Genomic DNA, 23,625 nt, shown 5'->3' with positions numbered 1-23,625 from the left:
AATTTTTTTTTTCTAGTCAGTTACGTTAAGTCAACTTGTTAGTACCACCATCTCAGTAAGAGGTGACCAAATATCTTTTGAGAGATAGTCAAGAAAAGCAGAACATTACAGAATTATGTAAAAGACATGAACAATGACACAAAAACAACCTCGACACTGTTTCAAAAATCGTAAATATTGATGGACTTACTTTAGTAATTGTTACAACAATCTATAGAACTTACTGTCTCTTATATTTTGATGCTAAGAAAATATTAAACAACAGCAGCCAACAACAACTGACACAGGCTTCCTGACCTTAAGACAAGACAACCAACAGCTAAGAACTAGTCATTGAACAAATCATCGGGTCAACAAGTCAGCCAACCAAAAAACCAAACAGCCAATCCATCCCCTAAACATGGGATGGAAAAAATACGTGGGGAAGGGAGAGAGGGATAAAATCAGGACCATATGAATGACATTCCAGCGAGTCTCAGTTCTGGGTGTGTTGCTTGTTGTTGCTGGTGGTTTGGGAAGTCTGGGAGCCTCTGCTGATTTAGGTCTCATATGTTGACATTGTCCTGGCTCAACCCCTTTGTCTGAGTCATCCCTTGTCGTCACTGCATCACAGATGAGACTAACCGACTGACTGTGAGGCTACATTGAAAAATTGAAGATAAACATAATTCATTTTAAGATTATTCAAAGAACGGCTATATCCCATTCTTAGTGTGTTAATACTACTGAAGGCTTTGAATTGATCAGGTGGAGAGGTCTGAGCTGCAGGTGTCCTTGAGAGGATTAGTGCGTTAGCCTGGGATACTTATCAGTCGGTTCAGGTGTCACCACATCTTAGTTGAAGCCACCTGATCCATCTGAGACGTTTCATCCAGGGATTACACTGAGGATTGCTGCTGAATCACTCAAGTGGGAATTCCCTCTGTACGTGCATGTGTGTTTCATTGTGTATTTGTGTTTGCATGCTTAAATATACTTAAATGTGGTTGCATGGATGCATGCATCTGTGTGTCTGTCAAAGTCCATACTGTCTGTGTTGATGAGCCACATTCAGCCCAAGTATTTCCTGTTTTTAACTGTATTAAAGTTCCCCTTTCCTTTGGGTCAGATTTTTCTGAATTAAGAAAAGAAAACGCTGCGATAGATGAAACTGTATAATACCTGTAAAGGAGAAGTAATGAGGGATTACAGACTTTGAATGTGTGTGGCAGTTTGTGGGGGACAAAAATGGACAGAATTTCTAGGAATATGAAAGATTTGCATTTGCAGAAATAAACTGTACATTAGATATAGTCTGTCATTTATAGTCATTTATGCCACATTGCGGTTGTTGTTTATGGTCAGTTTGCGTGTCTTGGTGATTGTTTTTCTCCACAATGGTAACAGTCACTTCATACAGTTCTGATATTTACAAGCCAACGACTCTGACTGTGGTAGGGCAGGCATCTCCGGCGCCCCCTCTTTGAATAGTTAGAGGAGAAAATGGAAAATGTTGCTCATTAAACAGAAATAAACAGAACACTGACTAAAACCCATCCTCCTGCCTTTTTGTTCGTCACTAATTCTCATATGAACACACACATCTGAGCATCGAGACCTCGTCGGATAAAATACTGATATTTCCATGAAACACAACACAGTACACGCCGTCATGGATGGAGTCCCATCTCTGTTTTTCACGTGCATTCTTCTTACATTATTCCTGTTAATCCATCATGGACTGCGATGCACTCTCTTTTCATGTTATAATACAACAACCTGCAACAGATTGACACTAACAATCAGCAGGAAAGAAAAATTTTGATATACAATTAGCTTAAGTTACACAGAATTAACATGTTTTAGTACAGCAGGTTTTTCTAACTGTGTGCAGTGGTCAAAACATTAAACAAGTAAATAATACAAGTCTATCCATTCATCTTTTCACACATCTTTAAGGCCGAGTCTCCTTCATCAAGATCCATGTGATTCATTTTTAGTGTGAATGTTACTCAGATATTCCTGAAAAGGGAGCTCATATTCAAACATGTTGCTTCTGCTTCAGAACTGATGGCCAGCTGTTGGCTCAGAGCTTCAGAGCCTCGGCTGACTATCGTGCCAACAGCAGAGTAACTACTGGGTATTTCTTAACATCATGATGAATTTGTTTATGACAAGCAGTGTAATCATACGCCTTTTTTATGCTTAGGGTCAATAAAATTGTACCGGCTAATGATGGCTCTTATGGAGACACTTCCTGTGAGCCACAAACAGACAGAAGGCTCCGATACAAATATTCACAACTGGAAGATGCCCAGCGTGACCACAATCCGAACTGCTGGCCTCTACGGCAGCTGGAGGTTTGGTTCCTTGCTCAGGGGCACCTCAGCTGTGGTAACATGCCTGTTCCAGTCCACAAAGAGCCCAACAAAAATGTAAGCACTCTACAGGGCATTGGTGGAGTGGTTGGAAATAGCCTGCGCATAATCACAAACAGGAAAACACAACTTCACCCAGCCGTTATCAACCAGGAGCCTGTGTGAATGGGTGGAAGTGATTTTTATAGAGTTTGTCAAAGGCCAGCGTCGTACCTGCTCGGTGTCTCTGTGACTCTGTGACGTCAGCTTTCGGTTCGTGAAGGTGGGACAGACGCCATCTTGGTGGTGGCTGACCCCGCCTGCTCCGGTCGGTGTACGTTAGCATCGTTAGCCTCTATAGCAAATCCATGTCGAGGCTAATGAGCTAGCTAACAAGCTAAGCTAAACTAAACGCATTAGCGATAAAATAGTTATCCCCAGGATTTCAGTTACCAAAAAAAAATTCAAAAATGAAAAATCAGGAGCACAGACATCTCGTTCTTTCAGATTAACGGTGAATACATCTGATAGTGACAGTAACATCAATCTATATATTTTTTTGCTCATAAAATAAACAAACTTTTATTTTGAGAGCTGTTTGTTTATGGCAGATTCTCATAATAATAACGGTATTAAAAAAGAAATTTGAAATTAGAATTGGAAATGGTCAAATCTAAATTTAAAAGCAATGTTGAGGCCAGGTCAAAGGGCACAAGTCTTCCCAGACCTTCACATTTCTTGGTCCAAACCTTTAAAATAACTAAGTTTCCTTCATTTTCCTTCACTTCAAATTAAATAGGAAACAACACAGCATAAAATCAAAAGTGGACAATAGTAAGCAAAAACAGCTACACACTAACGAGCAGTTGGTGTCGCGGTGTTGTAGATAATTCTGTTTGTGTACATCGATTTCATTTGTGTTTGAGAAAAAAAAAATAGAGATTTGAGTTTAACTGTCGTCATGTTTTTGAGATTATCCATCAGCCTTTCAGATGAGTTATTGATTTACTAATAGGTGTCCTGACAACCCACACACACACAGTTGATGCTGACAGCTCTTACAGAAGATGACAGGGCCTGGTTACGGTAATAACCCTCCTGCTATCTGCAGGATAGCCTGTAAATCTGTCTGTTATTGTTTTAATAACACTAACGTTAGCATTAGCCAAGAGGTAACAACGTCAGACATCAAACGGCAGAAAGGTATGAGCTATATTGGGGTGAAGACAAAGGGCGAGGGCCCAGCTTGTGAAAATAGCTGGTTGTGCTGACTCAGAGGAATTGTGCCTGTATGTGTGTCTGTTGGTGTGTGTGGGCACAAATTCACACAGATAGTGGAACTATGTAAGTGGATTTAAAATAGTGTGAGCAACCTGACTGCACATAACAAAGCCCTGCAGCTGCTCGGCTAAAACTCACTTCCTTGTTTCCCCCAAACCACAGTCTTGTAAAGCTAAGCACCCACAGTAAGCTTAATGCCATGAACATTTATACTGATGCCCGCGGCTCTTCTTATTGGGGGTGGGGCGCACACTGATGTGTTTTCCAACACATGACTTTTGTTTTTGTGAATCAACAGCTCCACCTCTTCGCTGAGCCACAGGGAGAGGACTCTGAAATAACGTCTGATGGAGACGCAGCATCATGAAACCGTGAAAGACGTGAATTAAGTCCCACGTACACTTTCCACTGGAGCTCGTCTGCAACGGGCCGTCATGGAATCTCTAAAGCCCTGTAGTCAGGAGAGAAAACGTGAAGTCAGCAGTCCATGTTATACCCTGTAGTGTGAGTTAAAACCGTACCTGCGCTTTTCATTGCCATTGTGTTTTTACATATGTGAGTAATAAAATAAACCCGTATGCCCTCAATTTCTGCCAAATGGGCCCAGTTTATGAAGCAAGTGAAACCTCTTTGTCCCTGTGTGTGTATGTGTGTGCCTGTTGAGGGTGGGCGTCCAAGCTCTCCATAATGTTTACTGACACAACACATTTTAATGGTTTCTGTGCAGTGCCAAGAATTGAGAAACCGAGTCACTTCAAAACGGTGCCACACTATATTGTTTACACTCACGGTTTCGGCTGTTTAAATCTGAACCAGAGAGGCCCTATGGACGCCGCAGCTCAACTGCACTGTTGTTGCAACACTATGTGCAAGAAATGTTGAAAAGAAACGTCTCCGCAAACATAATTTTAAGCACAGTTTACAAATTGATACTTAAATATTACACCTTCACAGTCAGGGGTGCACGCTCCAGTGAGCATGCCAACGAAAACCATGTTAAAACCTGAAAACTAATCAGCTCCTTACACACCTCAGCCAAGATCAGATTTGGTTTCACACTCAGTAACATTTCAACAATGAGCTGGAAGGCGTGTGAGGTCCCGGCGTACGGTGAAAACGAGTGAAGCTGGTGAACGCCTGAGTGGAGACAAAGGAGGACTTGTTTGGCACACGAGTCCGGCATTAAGAGCGTTTATCTTTCCCTCTCTCATCATTACTCCTCATGTGTGTCTTTTTCCTGATTCTGCAGGTCGTCCTGAGCAGCTCCAAACGTCTGCTGTGAGTTAGCGGGCGGTTTCTCTAAGCGACCTATCTCTATAACGAGCTGGTGGGGCCGCTGAGCTCCAACCGGGATAAAAGAACAGCGTGACTTCACTTTTTCTGGCCGCAGGGGTGTCAGAAGTTCCAAAGATTGTGGAGATTATCGAATTTCACGTCACAATAATATTACAGCTGGGGTGGCCCGTTTCATCGGGTTAGTGCGAAGGGACTGTGATCCAGCTGAGTTTGATTGTCCTCGCCACAGACAGACAGCGCCAGTCTGGACTGGATCATGTGAATACACATAAAACACCGTTACAAAAGTACTTTTTTTTTTTATTAAATCATAGACAAACATAAATAAAAAGAACACTGAATTAAATCATATGAAGGTTTTTACAGATATGCTACAATCTCGAAGAAAACAATGGTCACACTTCACCGGGACAGTCAGCCTACAGAGAGATTACAGAGTATTAATGAGATTTCAACGGATTGTTGGTCGAGCTGATTCTGACTGTTAAATACTTCAATAATTGTTTGGTTAAACATTTGTACACAAGGACGGGGATGAAATAAAAAGGAAAAAGAAAATCGGTTGTAATGCTCCTGACCATTGAAGGGAAGTTTCTGTTCTACTGGAGCGGCGAAGCATGAAGACGTGATGAGGGTGGAAGAAGGCGCTTCCAACCTCCTATTGGAATAAGACTGTGAAGATCACAGTATACGATTCACATCATTTTGATCCTCCAACTGTTCAGTGACCTTTTGTGCATCTGTACGTTGTTGTTGTTGAACATTGGTGAAATGTTACCAATACTCAGTGAACTCGCTGGAGGCGGACAATCCAAACAAAGTGTAACCAAAACAATATATCCATATTGCTTTTGGCTAGGCAAGTGCACACAGAATTGTCAAAAAAAAAAAAAAAAAAAAAAGAAAAGAGATACATAAATATGGAATTTAAAATGAAGCCCCTGTGTTTTAATAAGGAAAAAAAAGCGTGTCTACTGTTTCCTCTAAGTGCTGCATAATGAATGTCATACAGACATAAAATATAAATGATTTTTTACAGCCGAAAGGTCACTGTAACAATGACCTGTCTCGGTTTATTCTATTGCTAATAAATAAATATTTAGTGCATATTCCCATTTACCTCAGTGAAGAGCCAAATGAAAAAACAGAATTTAAGTTAAAAGATGAACCAAACTCAATTTGGTTCCTCTAGTTAAAGAAGACAAAGAGTCTATTCGTATCATTCGTGGTCAGACAGTCCAGCTATCTGCAATCGCTTGTTGATCGTCATAAACATAACAGCTTTCCTCCTTAGTTTGAAGTGACATTGTCGCATGGCTGCCTTCAACGAAGCAGGCCGCTCGTTAGGTTTCATCAGAGACAAGAAACTGAAGAAGAAATGAGTTTCTGGAGCAAACACACACACACGGCCCTGATCTCTCTCTCTTTTTCTTTTTTCTTCAAAGAGAATTTTGTTTCAATGGCGCCTTGGAGCTTTTGGGATCCGTCATAAATCACCCTCTAACTGGTTATTTCAGATGATGCTGTTGAGTTACTTACTGTGCGGATGCCTCATTGCCTGCCGTGTTCACACTTACAAAAACCTTTCAGGAAAACATTTGTGCATTCACTGCTACGGGTCAGATACAGGCCGGGAAGTCTTGTTATTTTTATCCGGTGATAATCTGCTAAGTACAAGCAGATGCTCCATCAGCTACAGTGCTCTATTTGGACACAACTCCCCCCCCAAACAATAAACATTGATCCTTTCTCGCTGCACTTCTTGCCAACAAACTTACTTCCTCAGTTGCTCCCTGGTGGTTTGTTTAATTAGTGCACAAACACATGTTGGAACCTCAGCTGAAATGTATTGAAATTGCTCAATACAGCCAGAGTTTAGAAAAAAGAAAAAGTCCAGTGCTGTTTTGGATGCAGTTGAGTGCTGTGTGTCTCGCTTTTATAGGGGGAGTGAGTTTTTAAAAGGTGACCACCTTTATCATTTTTCTCATGAAGGACTCCGAGGCTAATTCATGAAGAGCAATGTAAAAAAAACAAAACATTAACACATGTACATTATAAAAAAAAAACAGACTCTTTTGGCAGACCAACATTGTAAATCACTAACAGTGGTTCTTTGGCATATCAAATGTTCAGTAGCATGTCCGCTCCCCACGTGTCTCGCTCTCAGTTACCCAACTTTATGGCCCCGAAGTACGTCCCTTCTCCCTCCAGGTCCAGCATCCAAGCATTGGACACGTTGACAAACAAGGCGTCTCCCTCATCCAGCCGGACTCCCCGGCCCTGCTGGGCGCAGTACATGTTATAGCTGGTGTCGTTCCAGCGCATGGTGCTGCCCGTCTTCATCAGTATCACGGCCTTGCTGTTCCACTTGATGCTCTCGTGGAAGACGTACTGGATGAGCTGGGTGTTGCTGATGTCCACCGACGGGATCTCGGGCTGACTGCTGTCCTCCGGTATGCGGTAGTAGCGGAAGCAGGTCTTGGCGTACACATAGTAGAAGCCCGACTCCAGCACCATCAGTTTGCCCTTCTGGTAGCCCATTCTGTGGTGGTATCCGTGCTTCTCCTCCCAGTCGATGGTGATGGCCTGTGGCACGTCTTCTGTACGGATACAGGAGACATGCAGTCAGTTCAGGCAATCATCATTTCTATTTGTTTCTGATGAAACAAGCCAACGGCAGCACCAACTTTTCTGTTGTCCTACATTATAACCCCACCCTCACCCAACGTCAGCTGAATCCATCAGCAGCCCAGATAAAGGACAGCTGGATGGACTGACTAAATCAGGCTGCAGATGCGGTAAGTATGTAATTAAAATGTGTAAACGTAAAAATATAAGCAGGACTCGGTCCTCTTCCTGACAAACAGCATTTAGCAGCTGAAGAACCAAAAAGTTCAGTGACCTCGCTCTAACAACATGAGCACTCGTAAAAACAGCTGATAAGCCTTCACTATTCTCACTCATCAATTGTCCCTTCACTCCCTTTTGTCTGAACAAAGGATGAAATCAAAATAAGATCAAAGTTCAAAGACTAATTTATGACCATGAAAAGAAACGGAGATAAGTGATCTCTTGCTCTGCTCCACACCTTCACACAAACAAGGCTCCACTCTGAACTGGCACTGATCTCGACCAAAATCCAAAACAGATCGGCTCCAGATCTGCATCCTAACCTGAGGTTTGGTCGGTCATGCAACAGCTTCTTCAGAACTAATATGTTAACACAGCAGCTCTGCAGGGATAATAACTGGACTCACTCTTGGAATACTCCTGCGGCCTTCTGATTGGTAGATGAGCTGATGGCAGACTCTCTTTGGGAGTTTTGCAGCGTCTGTTTTTCCGCGTGTCTCTCAGTGCGTTCAGCACCGGCTCCGTCTGCACCTCCTGCAGAAAACATGAGAATCTCATTTATTTAGCAAACACAGAGTTTATCTTCCTCTTTGTGTGTGTGTGTGTGTGTGTTCTGCCCGATTTGAAATGTTTATTTATTCTAAACTCATCTTCTGGCTGCAGTGAGGGAGACTGAAAATCGGTGGGGAGGGGGAGAGCCTCAGGCCGGATTCGAACACAGTTCACTGTGGTAAGGGCCGAGCCGCCGGGGCGCCCCCTTGTTGAAACTTACACCAGCCTCAGTAAACCCGCGCTGCCTCCATATTGCACACACTGTTCAGCTCTCGTTGAGAAACTGTCATCTTGTCTGAAGTTGACCGCAGGCCGACGAGCGTGTGGCGTCGGCTCAGTCCATTACAGTCGCGGTTGTAGTCGGGGCCCCGGCTGCGACAGCGTGGCCTCCTACCGAGTCTAACTTCTCAACTTGATTAAGACTGAACTGCTTGTGGACTGGGAAGAATAATATGTGGCCCAAATTCAGCTTTTGAGTGCTGAGGGTGATGAAGATGATGCTGCCTTCCACAGCCTGAGCTGGGATTGTCGTCCTCAAACAATACAGAGCGCACACACTCAAGGAAAACATGGTTTCCAAGTAAACAGTTACCGCTGCGGAGCTGCCAACTCGCTCACACATCTGGCACAGATGCACTATCATCGCACATCTGTTATTTATGCATCTGTCCATTTCATGGCTGCGCCTGTTATTTATCCGTTTCATCTTTTTCTTTAGTATTCTCACCAATGAGTCTTGAAAAAGGTTTTTGTTTTTGTTTGGATCTAGTGGCAACGAAATTTCATCCCATTTTGTACCTGTCTGGTTTAAATAGGGAGTGACGATAAAGAAATCTTGAAACGAACATCTTCACGGCTGAAGTTAGTTGTATGAAACATTTCACTGAGTTTCAGCACGCTGACAGTGTTTGCAGCAGGTTTTTGTTGTACCCTGAAGCTGCTTTAACGTTCCCACCTTCACTCTGAGCCAAAGGCTCCGAAAACAAAAACATTTGTGTGGAAATGGAAAACGTTTTTAAACACACAAGGAGTACACACATTGCTACACAATCCAAATAAACTGCATTAACGTGGTTGTGCAAAACAGCACCTGTTCTGTGCTAATATTACTGTCAAGTATTTATTCACAGCCTGAGTCCAGACAATTTTGCACGACTTTCAAACTAAGATTAGCACCGTCTGTCCTCCGAAAACAATCTGCTGCGCAAACATGTTTACAGCGCAGTGTCTTGGAATGAGACAGGGGTAAACAACGTCCTGCCAAGGCTACAGAAGTAATTGTGAGCGTGCTCCCAATTGGCCCCACAATGTGGGATCTATCTTGATTTGTGGTGAGACCACGTCATCCCACTTTCACCAAGGAGAACAGATTATTTAAACAAAGTAGCAGCAGCTTGGCAGCTTCCTGATCTACGCCGTGATCTGGAAATAAAGCGCGGCGCGGCGACAGAGGCTCTGCACCAGCTGACATGCTTGGTCCTGCAGCACCGCAGTGAGTGCATGCAGGCCTCAGAGATCCTGATTGATGTGTGTGGTGTGCAGTTAAAGGGCTGAACTATTATGTTGATGTGAGGTTTCTGAGATGCTACCTCCCACCCACAGCTCGGCCACCAAAGTGCATTGTCTCCTTGTATTTCATGCTGCATCACGGATCTCTGCAGACTCTGTGTCTGATTCATGGTCCTGTGTTCCCACCACTCCCTGCGATCGGGCCGACCACAGCCCCGGGCCGGTGCTGAGCCGGGCTTGCACATCCTGTCTCACACATCAAAGAGCTGACAGCCGTCCACTGAGGCCCCCTCCACCGTTCTCAGGCCCGACCCAAACACTACACAGTGTGGGCCAAGTGGACCTGTCACCCTGACACCTCATAAAGCTCCCAGCACGTCTCCCCCCGGGCTCCATGGGAAACAGAGGAGGACCGACAGCACAATGAGCCGCTCAGTCCAAACAGGCTGGGTGGTTTGTGTAAGTACTCCACCGGGGATGCCAAGGGCAAACACAAATACACGATTTCAAAGGAAATTAAAGCATTATGGGAAACTAAACACTAGTTAAGGAAGGCGGGCCTTTTATCCCGTGTTATTTTACTTCCTGGATACATTCTGGAGATTTGCAGCAAAAAAAATAAAATAAATAAATAAATAAATAAAAAAAAAAGGCAGCGACTTCCAAAGAAAGGTTTAAAAAAAATTATCTAGACAATTAAGAATAGCTCTTCTACAACTCCCTCATGCCACTGCAGATCATATCTGTTTCCAGAGTGACTCATTAATGGCTGATGCAGGAAACTAGTTTGACCATTTTTAATCAAATTTGTGGTGGAAAACGCCGCAAGACAAGCGAATAGATGTTCTATGGAAGGGGAGGCAGGTGTTAGTCCTGCTGTGGTCGACCTCTGGGTGACCACCTGGGGTTGTGGCATTCACTGAAAACACACCCATGAGAAAGTGGCAGCTTCTCTCAGTGATCTCATTTATTTAGAGACACAGGAGGAAATACCTGAGTCTGCAGGTCTCTCTCATTTTCTGAGGTCTGTGTCAGACGCCACGAAGGCTGCTGATGTTGCAATAACATTAATCAGTCCTGTTAATGAATCAAAGCGCCGTACGGTCATGTGGTCTGATTGTAAATCAGGTCCAGGTTCTATACTAATCCAGTTAAAGTCTCAGCGGTCTCAGCCTGGATTCAGACACTGAGCCATAAAACCAGCCGTCAGGACTTCTGGGACTTTGTGATGTCACAACAAAACAGAGCAGAACAGAGAAGATGTAAAACTAAACTTCCTCGTCATTTAAATATGGCCCCTTTAATGTTTTACAAATACACCTTTGCAGCAGTTCATTGTGTGACATTTTGTGTTGTTGGAAGGTCAAACTCACCTCGATGGGCCGCTGAGGAGCTGCGGACAGATCTACCTGGGGACAGAAACAAAAGGAGGCCATGGTTAGAGAGGCCTGCGTCAAAAAAGCAACACAAACAGTGTTACATCATCTGAAACAAACACTATCTGCTCTGCAGGTGTGGGTGGGAGGAAAATTTCACAAAACTTACAGGAAGAAAGGCAACAACTAAGTTTGGATGTTTATATATATGTGTGTGTGTGTGTGTGTGTGTCGGTCTGTGTGGGAGTGGGAGGTTGAGTTATTTTCCACACGTCACTCTGCACGCCACAGGCTCTGCAGGAGAAAGTGATTTGGAGGCTGAGGTTGATACATGAAGGAGGAATTGGCCCAGAGCTTCTCACACATGTGCAGTTTGATGCACAAAGACACACAACAATAACAACAATAATAATAAAAAACCAACAACAACAACAACCCACAAACACACGAGGTGTTTTTAAACCTGCTCTGCTCAGGCAGCTTACAGGTGTGAGGCTCATCCTCACCTCCACCCCACAGCCATCCATCAGATCAGACCATCCTCTCCCTCCCTCATTCCTCTGGATCACGGCCAGCTCACATCTACCAACCATCCACCCTGTGTGTGTTTACCACAAAGAAATCTAGCCAGGTCTCCAGGTGAACGTTCAGCATCTTCTCACAATCCACAAACAGCAGCAGCAGCAGCAGCAGCAGCTCATCCAGACTTTGCTGACAGCAGCACAGCTTCAGCTCAGAGCGCCACAGCTCGAGTGAAAACCGTATTTTACAAACACGACGTCAAACAGAGAGTCTGTGGAACGTTTCAGCGGACCTGGCTGAGATGCTGCTTGTTTTTTTGGGTTTTTTTAAATCGGGATGGCGGAGGAGAAGCGTTTAAAGCTGCAGTTTAAGGCTGCAGCGGAGCCTCACGGAGACTTTGTGACGCCGGAAAAAGTCGCTGCCTTGCAGAGCGCGCAGTGAAACGTTTACGCACGGCGCCGAAGCTCGACGCGCGCGCACACACACGGAGCCTACCTCTTGCAGGTAACCTGTCAGGTGTAATAAGATGGCCACGCTGGACGCCACCTGAAGCAATCCCATAACAGCCAGGGTCCCGAACAGGAGCGGCCGGTACGTGGGCTCCGAGCTCTGCACCGGGTGGAAGCGGTGCTGTCCGGCCTCCATGTGGGCGGTGTTCCGCAGGTAGCCTCGGTACTCGTTGTGGGTAGCTGCCATGATGCGCTCCGTGTGAGTGTGTGCTGCTGCTGCTCAGCCCCCGGGCCAGGTCCAGACTCTACGCAAGTTAGAAAGGAGGAAGGAGGCGGCCTCGGTCCCTATAATCGGCGGTGGGTGGGCTGAACGCGGCGGCTTCTCCGCCGCAGCCAATCAGAGGGGCCGCTCCGGCGCGCAGCTCAGACAGACAGGAGGACTCGGAGCGGACCGGCAGCCGGATCGACCTGAGGTGAGACAGGTAAAGCGGGCTCTTTATGGCGACTCACACACACACGGACACGTAATCCACCCCCTCTGCGCGTCCACACCGCGCGTGACACCGGGGCCGCGGCGCGCGCAGCGAGATGCAGCAGGAGAAACACACACACACACACACACACACACACACACACACACACACACACACACGACTTTAACCCTTTAGTCATCAGATGACACTCCTACAAGCACCAAATGACTTCATACTGAGAAAAACATAGACCAAGAAGAGAAATCTGGAAATACACGAACAAATCATCAATTATCAGAATCATTAGAATTCAATCAACTAAATTCTCAAAACTAACACAAAAGGGAAGAAAGTTTCCTCTGAGGTTTCTCTTGAAATCAATAAAATACTAAATAAATAAATGCATTCAGTTACAGAAATAATTCATTTTACCAACGAAGACATTTTTAATATCGTGGCTTTTGAGAAACACGCCACAGTACGACTCATTTCACTTGTTTATACACTTTGATTAAGCTTTAGTCACCTCAGACAGAATTCTCATGAAATTCGGGAGATCGGGAGAAGAACTGGGAGCCTTGAGGTTGTTTTGACACAGAACTTTCCAACAACCAACATGAATGATTCGACTCGGTCACTGATGCAATCATAAATTTCTCAGTAACTGGAATTAAGAAATGCTGGGATTTTTGGCAGATTTTGAATTTAAGCCTGAAGATGCATTCAAGGACCCTCTTATATCCTCACAGGCCCATTTGCTGCCATTTTCATGTGATGAAAATTTCGTGCTTCACAATTAAACTGCAACTTGTTTCACAACTAAAAGACAAAATGGCACCTTTAAAAAGAACATGAGTTTGACAGGTCGGATAACTTCCTCTCTGGTGCATGTCCATTAAAGATGGAGCCTGAAATGGAGAAAACTGCCTGCCTGCCTGCCAACACCTCCACAGCTCACTCATTTGATCATCCTTCGTTTAAATCCTCACAAAACTGAGACATACAAAAAGGACAAGTTGTGACAGGTGGGCAAAAGAGCAGAGACTGTAAAGTCTCCGCGGCATTTATATTCATCTAAACAGATTCAGGAGCGAACGTCCATCTGGACTGTGGCCTTTCTTCATCTTCTCAGCAGCAGCTGCCACCAGGAGGGGCCCATGAGTCCGCAGTCCGGAGTCCTAACAAACAGACTTTAGTTATATTTACAATAACAATGTGATCACAGTCAGTTGTGCGACAGATGTAAAGTCTGTACAGAGCCGTGCTAGCTGTATATCTTTAATGCTAAGCGAAGCTAAGCTAAGTATCTGCAGGCTTCAGAAAACAGTTCCTTAATTCGGCTCCTTAAATCTTTATTTCCACTTTTAAAAGCTGCAGTTTTTCTGCGCTGTCTTTTTGATTGAAGTGTTTACATCTTCCTCAGGTGAACATGAGATGACAACATAAGCCACCACTTCCAGTTTTGCAACATGAAACCACTTGTTCAGTCCCAGTGACCGTCGATCTGATATTTCAGGTTATGCTCTCATGGACTGAATCACGATTCAGCAGGAAGTGAAGGCACTCCCTACCAGAAAAAAAAAAAAAAAAAAAAAAATCCAAGACGGGTATTCCCTTAAAATCAATGACGTTTAATTTTTCTGTTTACAAAAAATAACTGTAGAACTCAGACGGCACATTTCTCTTCCTCAGAGGGCAGATACAGAAAACCTGCGAAGACAAAAACAACAAATCTGAAAACACATCGTCGCTTTAATGCACGTTACACCTTTTAGTTGCATCATAACAACCAAAATTACATGAAGAGTTCATCAAAGTGAAGATGTCAGTTTTTAAATTAAACTCAAACTAAACAATATCCTTTTTTCCCATTCATCATTATTTTGCTCTCACCTTCTTTGGAGAGGCTGATTCTTTTATTGCTCAGAGAAATGGGTTGATCAGCGCTCCATTCTCGTGTCCGCACACACAGACGGGAAACAGGAAAGGAAGCTGCTTCATTAGCCAAGTAGAGGCTGCAGATGACAGAAATGCCTAGCTAGCCTTAAACCTGCAACCTCTAGGGGGCGAAAGAAAAGCCAAATTGTATTGAAGTCTATGGGAAAATGCCCCTCCTTCTCCCTGTTTTATTAGCTCAGTTAACATTTTCCTGATGAGTTTATGGTGAAAAGGTCAGATAGTTGCAGTTGAACATGAGGCTGATAAGAGCAGCGGTGGATCTGATGAACTAAAACAGAGCTCATTGTTGTTGTTGTGTTGTGTTTTGTTGTGTCAGCTTTAGGTGACACAGAGAACAGTCTAAGTTTTACCTGTTGAGTCACCAGGACCTAAAATCTGTCACAGCCTCAAAAAAACAAACAAACAAACAAACAAACGAGACGATACTATTAATTCTCATCTCCTATTATTATAATCTGCTTACTTCTACATTCTCTAAAAAAAGTGCACAACAAGGTTTTGTCGTGTGGCGCAGCTGGACCACCTCATTAAGGCCGAGCGTCCACAGACGGTCCGGCGGTCTCACATCGCGGCTCTCGCAGCATCTAAACATGGCAGCGGCTCCTGTTGGCCCGGAGAGTGACCTCCCTGAGCTCTCCTGTTTTCCCACTGCCAGCAGAACAACAGCGTAGTATTTGAAAACCCAGCAGAAAACGGAGCTCTTTTAGGAAGGGGAGTTATTTTAGGCAGGAGCAGTGACAATGGGAGGGAGGGGTGGCTGTAGTAGGTTGGGTGAGTTTGCGAAATCCAAGCGAATTTCTGGGTGCCAGAGCAGTTCATGGGAGAAAGCTGGCTTTTTATATGTGCCCCTCGTCCCCCCACACCCCCTCCTCCCCCCAGCCCTTAAAACCTCATGGCGCTACAATCATTTAATACTCCATCATTATGGGCTGTCTAACTTCATAAAACCACACACATGATTTCGGTTATGTTGTAGTACGACCACATTCCCCTTCTTACTATTGCGCCCGTTTTTACAACGTTTGCACGGAGCCGCCTCTGTTGATGTTTTGCCTCTGAAACTGAAGCACAAAGACGGGAGTCTGAAGTTCCTCTTGACGCTGCTGCAGAGCGAACATGGCGACGGCGCAGACCTTATCTGTCCCCGGAGACCTTTTGAACTCCCGTCACGGCTCCGGCGCCCCCCCTGCTCTTGGCTGGCCGTGGCCTGATCTTGGCACGGGCCTTGGATGTGGTACCGTGAAGTGCTCTTCTCACAGCCGGGGGTCGTTAATGCACCGTGAGAACATGTGTTTAGCTGTGGCTTCCTCGTGCCCTCAGCAATTTCCGCCAGCAGCCGGGAGCTCGGAGCTGCAGCGGAGAAGAGCAGAGGAAAAATCTGGGCGGTGTTCAGCTTACCGTCCGTTTGTTTGGGTGGTATTGCATTTTTATTCACATCGGGCTGATCTGGGAGCGTCCATGTACGTGCACCGATATCTGCGTGTGGGGGAGAAGGAGTTTTGGACGCGCTCCATGCCCCTGTGTTTTGCTGTGCGCAGCCTGCCAGAGAGTGGAACCTGATGCTCCTTCAGATGATGACAGGCAGCCAAAAGCCCTGCAGCCGAAGACAGAGAGGAAGAAGAAGGAGAAAAAAGAGATGAAAGCATGAATGAGAGAGGAAGAGAAGGAGAGAGAGACAGAGGAGGGAACACAAAAGTGCCTATATAGCTGCATGCAATGATAAAACTTGAGACTGGGTGTTTACCTTTGCCACTGGCCAACTCTGGCATTGTTCTGAGCGTCTGATTATCTCCGGTTTTTAGGAGAATTCCGAGTTAACCATGCCCTCGCAGTCACCCCGACATTAAACTCAGCAACCTCACGCTAATCCACGAACCCTGACGTCTGTGAGGTATGGGGGTCAGGGGTGAAGGGTCGGGGTTCACAGACAGACTGTGGAGTCACAGTGAGGCAGGTCCGGTCGGTCTGGTTCTGCCCGTGGCTATTTCAGCTTCAAAGCGACCAGCAGGATTCCACTGGATTCAGCCTGTTTTCAAACCAGAACAGAATGAATTAGAAGCCAAATATGAGGAAATGGTCGAGCTGTTGCCTGGCACAAATATTTAATGGCACGGATCCCGGGCACAGCTGGGGTATTAGTGTTTGATTGACCCAGTGCTTTGAAACGATAACATTCTTCCTCCAGAATCCTTGTGCATGAGAAGGAGACGGACGGCAGAACAAACCAGATTTTTCCACTGTTTATTATTGGTCTCTTTTATCTGCTTTTAAGACTCACGGCATGAAGAGCAGAGAATTGTCTTTCTCCCCAAACTCCCACATCCTCTGTGGTACGAAGGTCACTCCAAGTCTGCTGTAAAGCGCACACGTGCGCACACACAAAGGCACAGGCACGTGCACGCTCCTGCCTTCCTAACGGCCTGCTGCTTCGCTCAAAGCTTCTTTCACTGCCGCCTCCATAGCAACCCCAATGTTTACACCCCCACTCCCTTCCACTTCCTCCACCCCTCCAGTCACATCACACCGGCCTGCGGTTTTATCAAAACTACACATTTAAAAAGAAAATTGGAGTGATGATCAGCCCAAACAGGGGTATTCCAGACCATTAGGCAGATCCTGTTTCAGCTGATGTGTGTGTGGGTTGGACAGTGTGGGAGCGTCGGGGTGAACACGGCCGGCGAGCAAAGCTCCTTCTGGACTGTGTGGAGGGAAACAGTGAAATGACAACTGACACCGCCAGAGCTGCCTGCTCTTATTTTCCTTTTTAAGTAATTATCTGACTGTTTTGGTATTAATGCTGCTCCTTGGATTTCCTCTGGAGCGGCAGCACGTGGGAACAAAGCAGTGGGGGCAGGAAGAGGAAGAGGAAGAGGATGTCCTATGGGCAGTAGACCACTTTCCTGATCACAGTGTCAAAGGAAACATGAATGAATGATCTGATGGGGGTATTTCATTTTCAGGATCATCTTTAAAGTTAATTAAATCCAAAGCAAAAAATGGCTCGGAAAGAAAAAAAAGTTGGCTCATAAAGATCAAGAGAGACTTTGACCTCTTTCGCTGTGTCTGCCCAAATAAAGCAGAAATCCAATAAGATAAACAAAAGTAAGCTGCTGCAGCCAAAACCTCTGTGAGGTTGCATGCTAACATTTAGTTTGCTCTGTTTGCTCTATTTGCTCTTATTTATTAGTTTATTAGTTAGGACTCAATCCCAGACCGCTGAGATCAGGACTCAGGATCAGGCCTCAGTGGGACGAGTTATAAACACACCGAGCTGAATTTAATGTCATTGTCATCACACATATTAGATCATAAACTCCTTTTCCATCCTGTCGATGGAATGATTCAAAAGGTTCAGTTCCAGTTCATCCGGAGGGAAACTTGATTATTGAATGATGCGTTTGTGCAAAATTTGGGGCCAACAGTTTTGGAGGGAGCTATTTAACAGAACACAGGAAGGGTCAGAGGTCCACTAATGAGATTAAGGTTCATCCTCCGGGAACCAAGACATCTTTACCAAACTTCAACATCCACCCATCTCATAGTTTTTGAGCTATTTCAGTCTGGACGGTCGTTGGCCTCGTGTCGCTGGCACAGCTAAAAATATGCAGCTGAAGACTCACACAACCGCTCAGCTGCATAGAAAAACATGCCTGAGTGTGTGCTGTGCTGTACACACCCATGTGGGCACACACAGCTGCAAAACACAACAACTACGCACTTTTACTAAATTAGTGGGAGCCGAGTGTTGTTGTTGAACGCACCAGTCGTTCCCACACTTGGAGGCCAACGCGCTCTCCAAAAGGTGAAACAATCGATCTGTCAGCGCTTCACGCCCGGTGCGTCCTCTCCCCCTCTGCTGCTTCCTCTTCACTCCCTGTCTTCCTCTCGTCTCTCCATCTTACATTACGTGTCGAACTGTTCTGCTTCCAAACAACAGCGGGAATGCTGACTGCAGCAATCCCACGTTGTATTTGTGTCAGATATGCCAGCCTGGGAAGGGCTTCATTAGACTTTTTAATGACGTCTTGGGCGACCTCCTGTTTCTTATTCTCCTCCAAACCACATCTCTCCTGCTGAGCGTTCATTCATACAATAAAAAAAAAATCAGTTGGCGATGACGGCCGTTATGAACGATGAGGAGGAGGATGATGAGCGCTGGGACTAAGGAAAAGGAAAAAACACCAGGTCAGGACCGACCATGACATCAGCACGAGACGTCACTCATTCAGGGTCACCCAGACTTGACCTCTGCTTCCTCTCTGCGGCCGCATCAGGACAGCTTGGCCTGCAGCCTGGATTATCATCTTCAAGGTGGGCGGGTGTGGAAGAAGCACCCTGAGGTCACACTGATGTTTCCTCATTAATATGCCGTCTATCAAACACGAACTTACTCAACCACCTGAGTCAACACATCAGTGGGTGTGAGCAGAGACACAACAGCAGATGAAGAAACCCATCTTGAATTAAAGCAAAGAAGCCTGCGCCTGGTGTTTTCTCTTCCTCCGGGGTGGGAATGATGAGCGCCCGCTGAGGGACGCTTGTTGTTTTTGTGAGTCAGACCTGCTCACTACTCGTGTTCACAGATAATACCTAATACTATTTACCACATTTCCAGGTCCACACCGAGCCGCGACTGCTGTTTTCAATCACCAGAGAGTCAAAACAGAGCGTGTCAGCTTGGGAAACACCAGCTGCCCCTCTTGACTCTGACATTTCCTCTCCACCCAAGGTCCGCTCTTCCTGCTCTCTTCCAATCACTTTCAGATAAACACTCATAATTTCAGAGTGACTCAGCTGTTCCCTCTCACATAAACTCTTATCTGCCCCCCCGTTTCATCACTCTCTCCGTCGCTTCGCTCCCACGCCGATCCATTTCACCGTGCCAGGGTCAGATGAGTTGCCCTGGGAGCTGAGACGTCGGACTTATTGTCCCTGCCTCTTGCTTGGTTTTCACAAGCGCTCCAAGTTACAGCATCGCTCTGTGGTCTCTCCTGGAAACAGGCAGACAATAGCAAGGAAATGTCACGGGGATTACTGCGCTCACGGTTACACCATGATACACGGGCACTGTGTGGGATCGTCTCATCAGCTCCGGCCTCCAACAAGACGTCCGCTCAACTTCTGTTATCTCAACGTCAGCAGAAACATCGCAGAAAGATATTAAATCTGTTTTTATATCCAACAGGGAGTTCTTCACTTGGGAAAGATAATAGAGAGTCGATCTAATGTAAAAAAAAAAGGAAATTACAGTCTGATTCAAAAGTATATAGAAGTCTAAACAGACAGTAACCCGGTTAAAGGTTAAAATAGATTCTGGAGCCACGTCCTCCATTAGAAAACCGTTGTGTCGATTCATTGTGCGCCCAGAGGATTGTGTGTCAGCTAAGCTGACATTGCTATTGCTACCAACAAAGGCCGTAAAATGTCAAGCTTTTGTGCAGAAAGTGATGTGATGGCGAGGTTGCCCGGCGACACGGGCGGGTACAGCCGGTGATGCATAATCAAAAAATCCCACGTTGGTGTTCACGGTCTGTGACTGCGCTGAAAGGCCACACCTTCATGGCTTCCCATGAATTAAGCTATTTATACAGATGGCTAACAATAATGATGCACAAGAAAAGGTTAGCCTAAGGGGGAAATCAAAGGTTAAGTCAGTTAATTAAAGCTAATGTAGTTAGTGAAATGTAAAAACTGAGTGAAATAAACGTCTGAAACTGTTTAAATCATTATTGTGAATGAACAGCTCGGGCTAATGGGGAATTATTGATCAGCTAAAATCAATAAGACAGTTTAACTAGTTTAAACTAACCATCCAAACAGTCAGATAAATAGTTAGTTAAAGGTCTTTTATGAACATGTTCAGCTAAAAGTAACTGATAAACTGCTAATGCTAATTGATAAATGTAGGCAGCTGTTTTAAAAAAAATGTTGGGGAGTAAATAACTACAAGCTACAAGCAAGAAGACTATTGAATGAGACTAAAAGGAAACAGGTGAAGGAGCGCTAGCAAAACAAGTATGATGGACGGCCAAACGCAAAACAATAAATGGTTAATAAATAACAAAAATAATAATCAGGCTAAAGGCTAGTGCCTCAACGGCTGATGTATTCTTTCTCTTTTGGCAGGAAGAAGAAAGTGATTGAAATTATTGAATTACTTTTTTCTATGATTGGTGTGAAATAAAATGCACTTTAATATAAAATGAACACATTTGGGAATGTTTAATGGGCAGTGTTTGCAATTCACATGATATAAAGGTTGGAGAGCGTCATCGTCGTAACTGGATGAAGCAACAATTAGCTCATGAAGAAGCAGAAACAAAGACTTGAACAATGGCAATATGTTTTAAATCCTCCCGGGGTGCAGGTGGTGGGCTTGCGTAATGTAAAATGACTCAAGTATTCCCCTCTTTCATAAATCTAAAAGAGGGAGAAAAAAGGAAAACTTTGGTTTTTCAATTTGTGAAAATATTTTAACGATTGGATTTTCTCGACTCCGTAAACGTTTCGAGAATTACAGTTGGACTGCGAGCATTTTTGGACTGCAGGACTGAAACCTCCGCCTATAAACAAAAAAAAAATAAATAAAGAAAGAAAAATTAATTTCTGAATTAACTTTTATGTCAGAAACTGTGTAAGTGCCTCGGCGCTCTGCATGCTACAGTACAGTCGGTCATCCAGCATGACCTCAGACCACCTCCATGATTCAGCCCATTAAGTGCTCACCTATTAGTTCATGGTGATGAAAGGAGCGAGCAGAAGCATCAGGAAGAGACGAACACAAAGGAAAAGAAAACAAAGGAGAGGTTCTTCGGGCCCAAGTAAACAAAAGCCGCGTAGGGATGATGTAGCTGGTTTTCCCCTTCCAGCACAAAGACCAGTACAGTATATCATGGATTCCATGAGCCTGACTCAAACAGCCCCCCCCCGCCTCATCCAGTGGACTCTCCCAACAACCCGGCCGTTTGTTGCTGTTGGGAGGGAAGTGATGTCAGCGGATCACAGAACGACACAGCGGGGTGGGGGGCGCAGGAGGGGGAGGGGGACCCAGCCTATCTGATGTCAGAGGCTGTATGTGTGGCAGACATCAGCCCACAGCAGAGGGGTGGTATGCTATTGGGCTCCTGTCTGTCTCACTGTACTGCTGACTGCTGATTTTCTGCACAATAACTGCTATGCATTGCCTGTTGTACTCACTAAAATGTGTGTGTGTGTGTGTGTGTGTGTGTGCTCCTTCTGCCGGAGCAGTCTGAGGAAAGCATGTAAACCGGTGTTGTGTCTGAGTGACGTTCCTGCGGCTGAGTGTCCTGCTGGACCGGACTTCATCCTGGAGACTCACTCTGCTGACGTCCTCCAGATGATGGTTAGTGTGTGTCACTTAACCACTTGACCAGGGCAGCGCTTTCTCACAATATCCAGGACGTTGGGTGATAACACACTGGTGGTGTATCTGCTGCTGCCGTCGGCAAGAAGAGGAGTCAGTAACATTTTAAATGTGATAATCACCGTCATGGTGAGGCGGTGGGATGTTTGCTTGGATGCAGGAATCTGAATTAAATCAGTGTTTTATTTTCCCTCCACAGTAAATAGATGAATTGGTTTATTTTAAAGTTGTCATTTCGCAATTTTTTCTTTTACATCCATATTGTTGAAAGCTCCGGAACAAGTAAGGGAGCCTGGAGCTGGAAACAGCGACTGGATTTCTAAGTGGACTCTGAGTCTGTCATTCTATCTCCTGACCTGACTATATTGAAGTCTATGGGAAAATGTCCCTCCTCCCTGATGAGTTTATGGTCTCAGTTTGAAACACAACATGATGTTCGTTTTTTAAATGATGCTCCATTTAGAGGGAGAGGGGAGGGGTTAGGAGGCGGGGCTACTGTGTGACTGACAGACTGGACCATCCAATCAGGACAGAGAACAAAGCAGGTCAGATCCAACTCCTCCGGTCAAAGACAAGATGACTGATGGCCTTGGCAGCATTTCATGTAACTTTTGCACCAACATGGTAAAGGAGAAAAATTGTGCAGCACGGGCAGCCATATTGATCACCATCAATAATCTAATCACAGTTGCCACCCCTTTTATTTTGAAAGCTTCTGCTTGATTCAGTAAACATTTAAAGTGCTCAAGCGGAAATGTTTATGGTTTGGACCACAACAGTCACTAACGGGACTTTCCCCATTTATTTTTACTTCCTCTTCTCTGATCCTTCAAAGTAACGCCCAGTGTGAATTTAAGACATAAATTGTCTCGCAAGATGAAGATATTAATGCTAAAGAAATGTAGCTTAATTTAAGGTGTATTGCAGAACAGGATCTTCTCAGGCCTGTGTGGTCAAAACTCTGAGGTGGCCTGAAGTTCTAGGAATCTCCCTGACTCAGTGTTGGATCAACATTTGTCATGTTGCTGTAGAAGAGGAAGCAGGAAATCCCAATCTTGCAAATTTAAGTAATTTATATGTTGAAACCTCCAAACGCACACAGACAGACACACAAACACACCTTTCGCATTACGCTGAATGGACGCTTCCTCAGGTCAGGTGAGGTCAGATCTGGTCCAGACCAATGGCTGCTCGGGAAACCTCGGCAGGTTCTCAGCTGCTCTGAAGATCAGAGATGTGCGAGTCAGACACATTCCTCACCTCCTGTATCACTACACAGCCTGCAATTACACATTCCCAGCACCCCCCCTCCTCCCATATCAGACAGACACCTCCATTCATCCGGGGAGCTGCCTGCCAACAGGTACCAGCCGTTGTCACCATGGTTCCCTAATTATATCTGTGTGTCTGCGTGGGATTGGCTTAATCACACAGCAACAATGGCTGTTTTGTGCAGCTATCCAAACATGATCAAGGAGCTGCTGCGCTGCTACTGAGACCAGCTTTAGTGGATACACATCCCCTCTGTTTCCTTTGGCACCTGCAGCACAGGTAACAGCAGGCGGGGGGGCCTCCTCGGCTCATGAGCCAAGCCTCTGTTACTCACTTACTGTTAGCACAAGTCGGAGATCGCCGTCA

At 45.2% G+C, this 23,625-nt stretch overlaps 2 protein-coding genes across 3 annotated transcripts; both read right to left on the bottom strand.

Moving 5' to 3' along the window:
- Positions 1-5,198: 5,198 nt before the first annotated feature.
- On the bottom strand, positions 5,199-12,655 carry tnfsf11 (TNF superfamily member 11). 2 transcript variants are annotated; one of them, XM_029531023.1, is made up of 4 exons: positions 12,218-12,655; positions 11,198-11,233; positions 8,171-8,297; positions 5,199-7,510 (listed from the first exon to the last, which is right to left on the bottom strand). In XM_029531023.1, the coding sequence occupies exons 1-4, from the start codon at positions 12,416-12,418 to the stop codon at positions 7,077-7,079; spliced, it is 798 nt and encodes a 265-aa protein (XP_029386883.1). In that variant the 5' UTR covers positions 12,419-12,655; the 3' UTR covers positions 5,199-7,076. The 2 variants fall into 2 exon arrangements, with proteins under 2 accessions (XP_029386883.1, XP_029386882.1); XM_029531022.1 differs by having other exon boundaries at positions 5,199-7,513; positions 12,218-12,652.
- A 2,841-nt stretch (positions 12,656-15,496) lies between these two features.
- On the bottom strand, positions 15,497-16,531 carry LOC115035198 (uncharacterized). The gene is made up of 3 exons (XM_029492917.1): positions 16,348-16,531; positions 16,039-16,197; positions 15,497-15,953 (listed from the first exon to the last, which is right to left on the bottom strand). The coding sequence occupies exons 1-3, from the start codon at positions 16,370-16,372 to the stop codon at positions 15,526-15,528; spliced, it is 612 nt and encodes a 203-aa protein (XP_029348777.1). The 5' UTR covers positions 16,373-16,531; the 3' UTR covers positions 15,497-15,525.
- Between the last annotated feature and the right edge of the window lie 7,094 nt (positions 16,532-23,625).

This window comes from Echeneis naucrates, chromosome 21, assembly GCF_900963305.1.
Source record: "Echeneis naucrates chromosome 21, fEcheNa1.1, whole genome shotgun sequence".
Taxonomy (NCBI): Eukaryota; Metazoa; Chordata; class Actinopteri; order Carangiformes; family Echeneidae; genus Echeneis; species Echeneis naucrates.
Note: the sequence above shows the minus strand (reverse complement) of the source record. Positions and strands in the feature narration are given on the sequence as shown.

Excerpts from the sequence above, each read along its gene's own strand:
- tnfsf11 (XM_029531022.1), bottom strand. The coding sequence starts at position 12,418 with ATGGCAGCTACCCACAACGAGTACCGAGGCTACCTGCGGAACACCGCC. Across the intron at positions 11,234-12,217 it reads TGACAGGTTACCTGCAAGAG|GTAGATCTGTCCGCAGCTCC; the intron begins GTAGGCTCCGTG and ends TTCTGTCCCCAG. Across the intron at positions 8,298-11,197 it reads CTCCTCAGCGGCCCATCGAG|GAGGTGCAGACGGAGCCGGT; the intron begins GTGAGTTTGACC and ends TGTTTTCTGCAG.
- LOC115035198 (XM_029492917.1), bottom strand. The coding sequence starts at position 16,372 with ATGCCAGAGTTGGCCAGTGGCAAAG. Across the intron at positions 16,198-16,347 it reads AGAGTTGGCCAGTGGCAAAG|GGCTTTTGGCTGCCTGTCAT; the intron begins GTAAACACCCAG and ends CTTCGGCTGCAG. Across the intron at positions 15,954-16,038 it reads CGCTCCCAGATCAGCCCGAT|CTCCGAGCTCCCGGCTGCTG; the intron begins GTGAATAAAAAT and ends TCTCCGCTGCAG.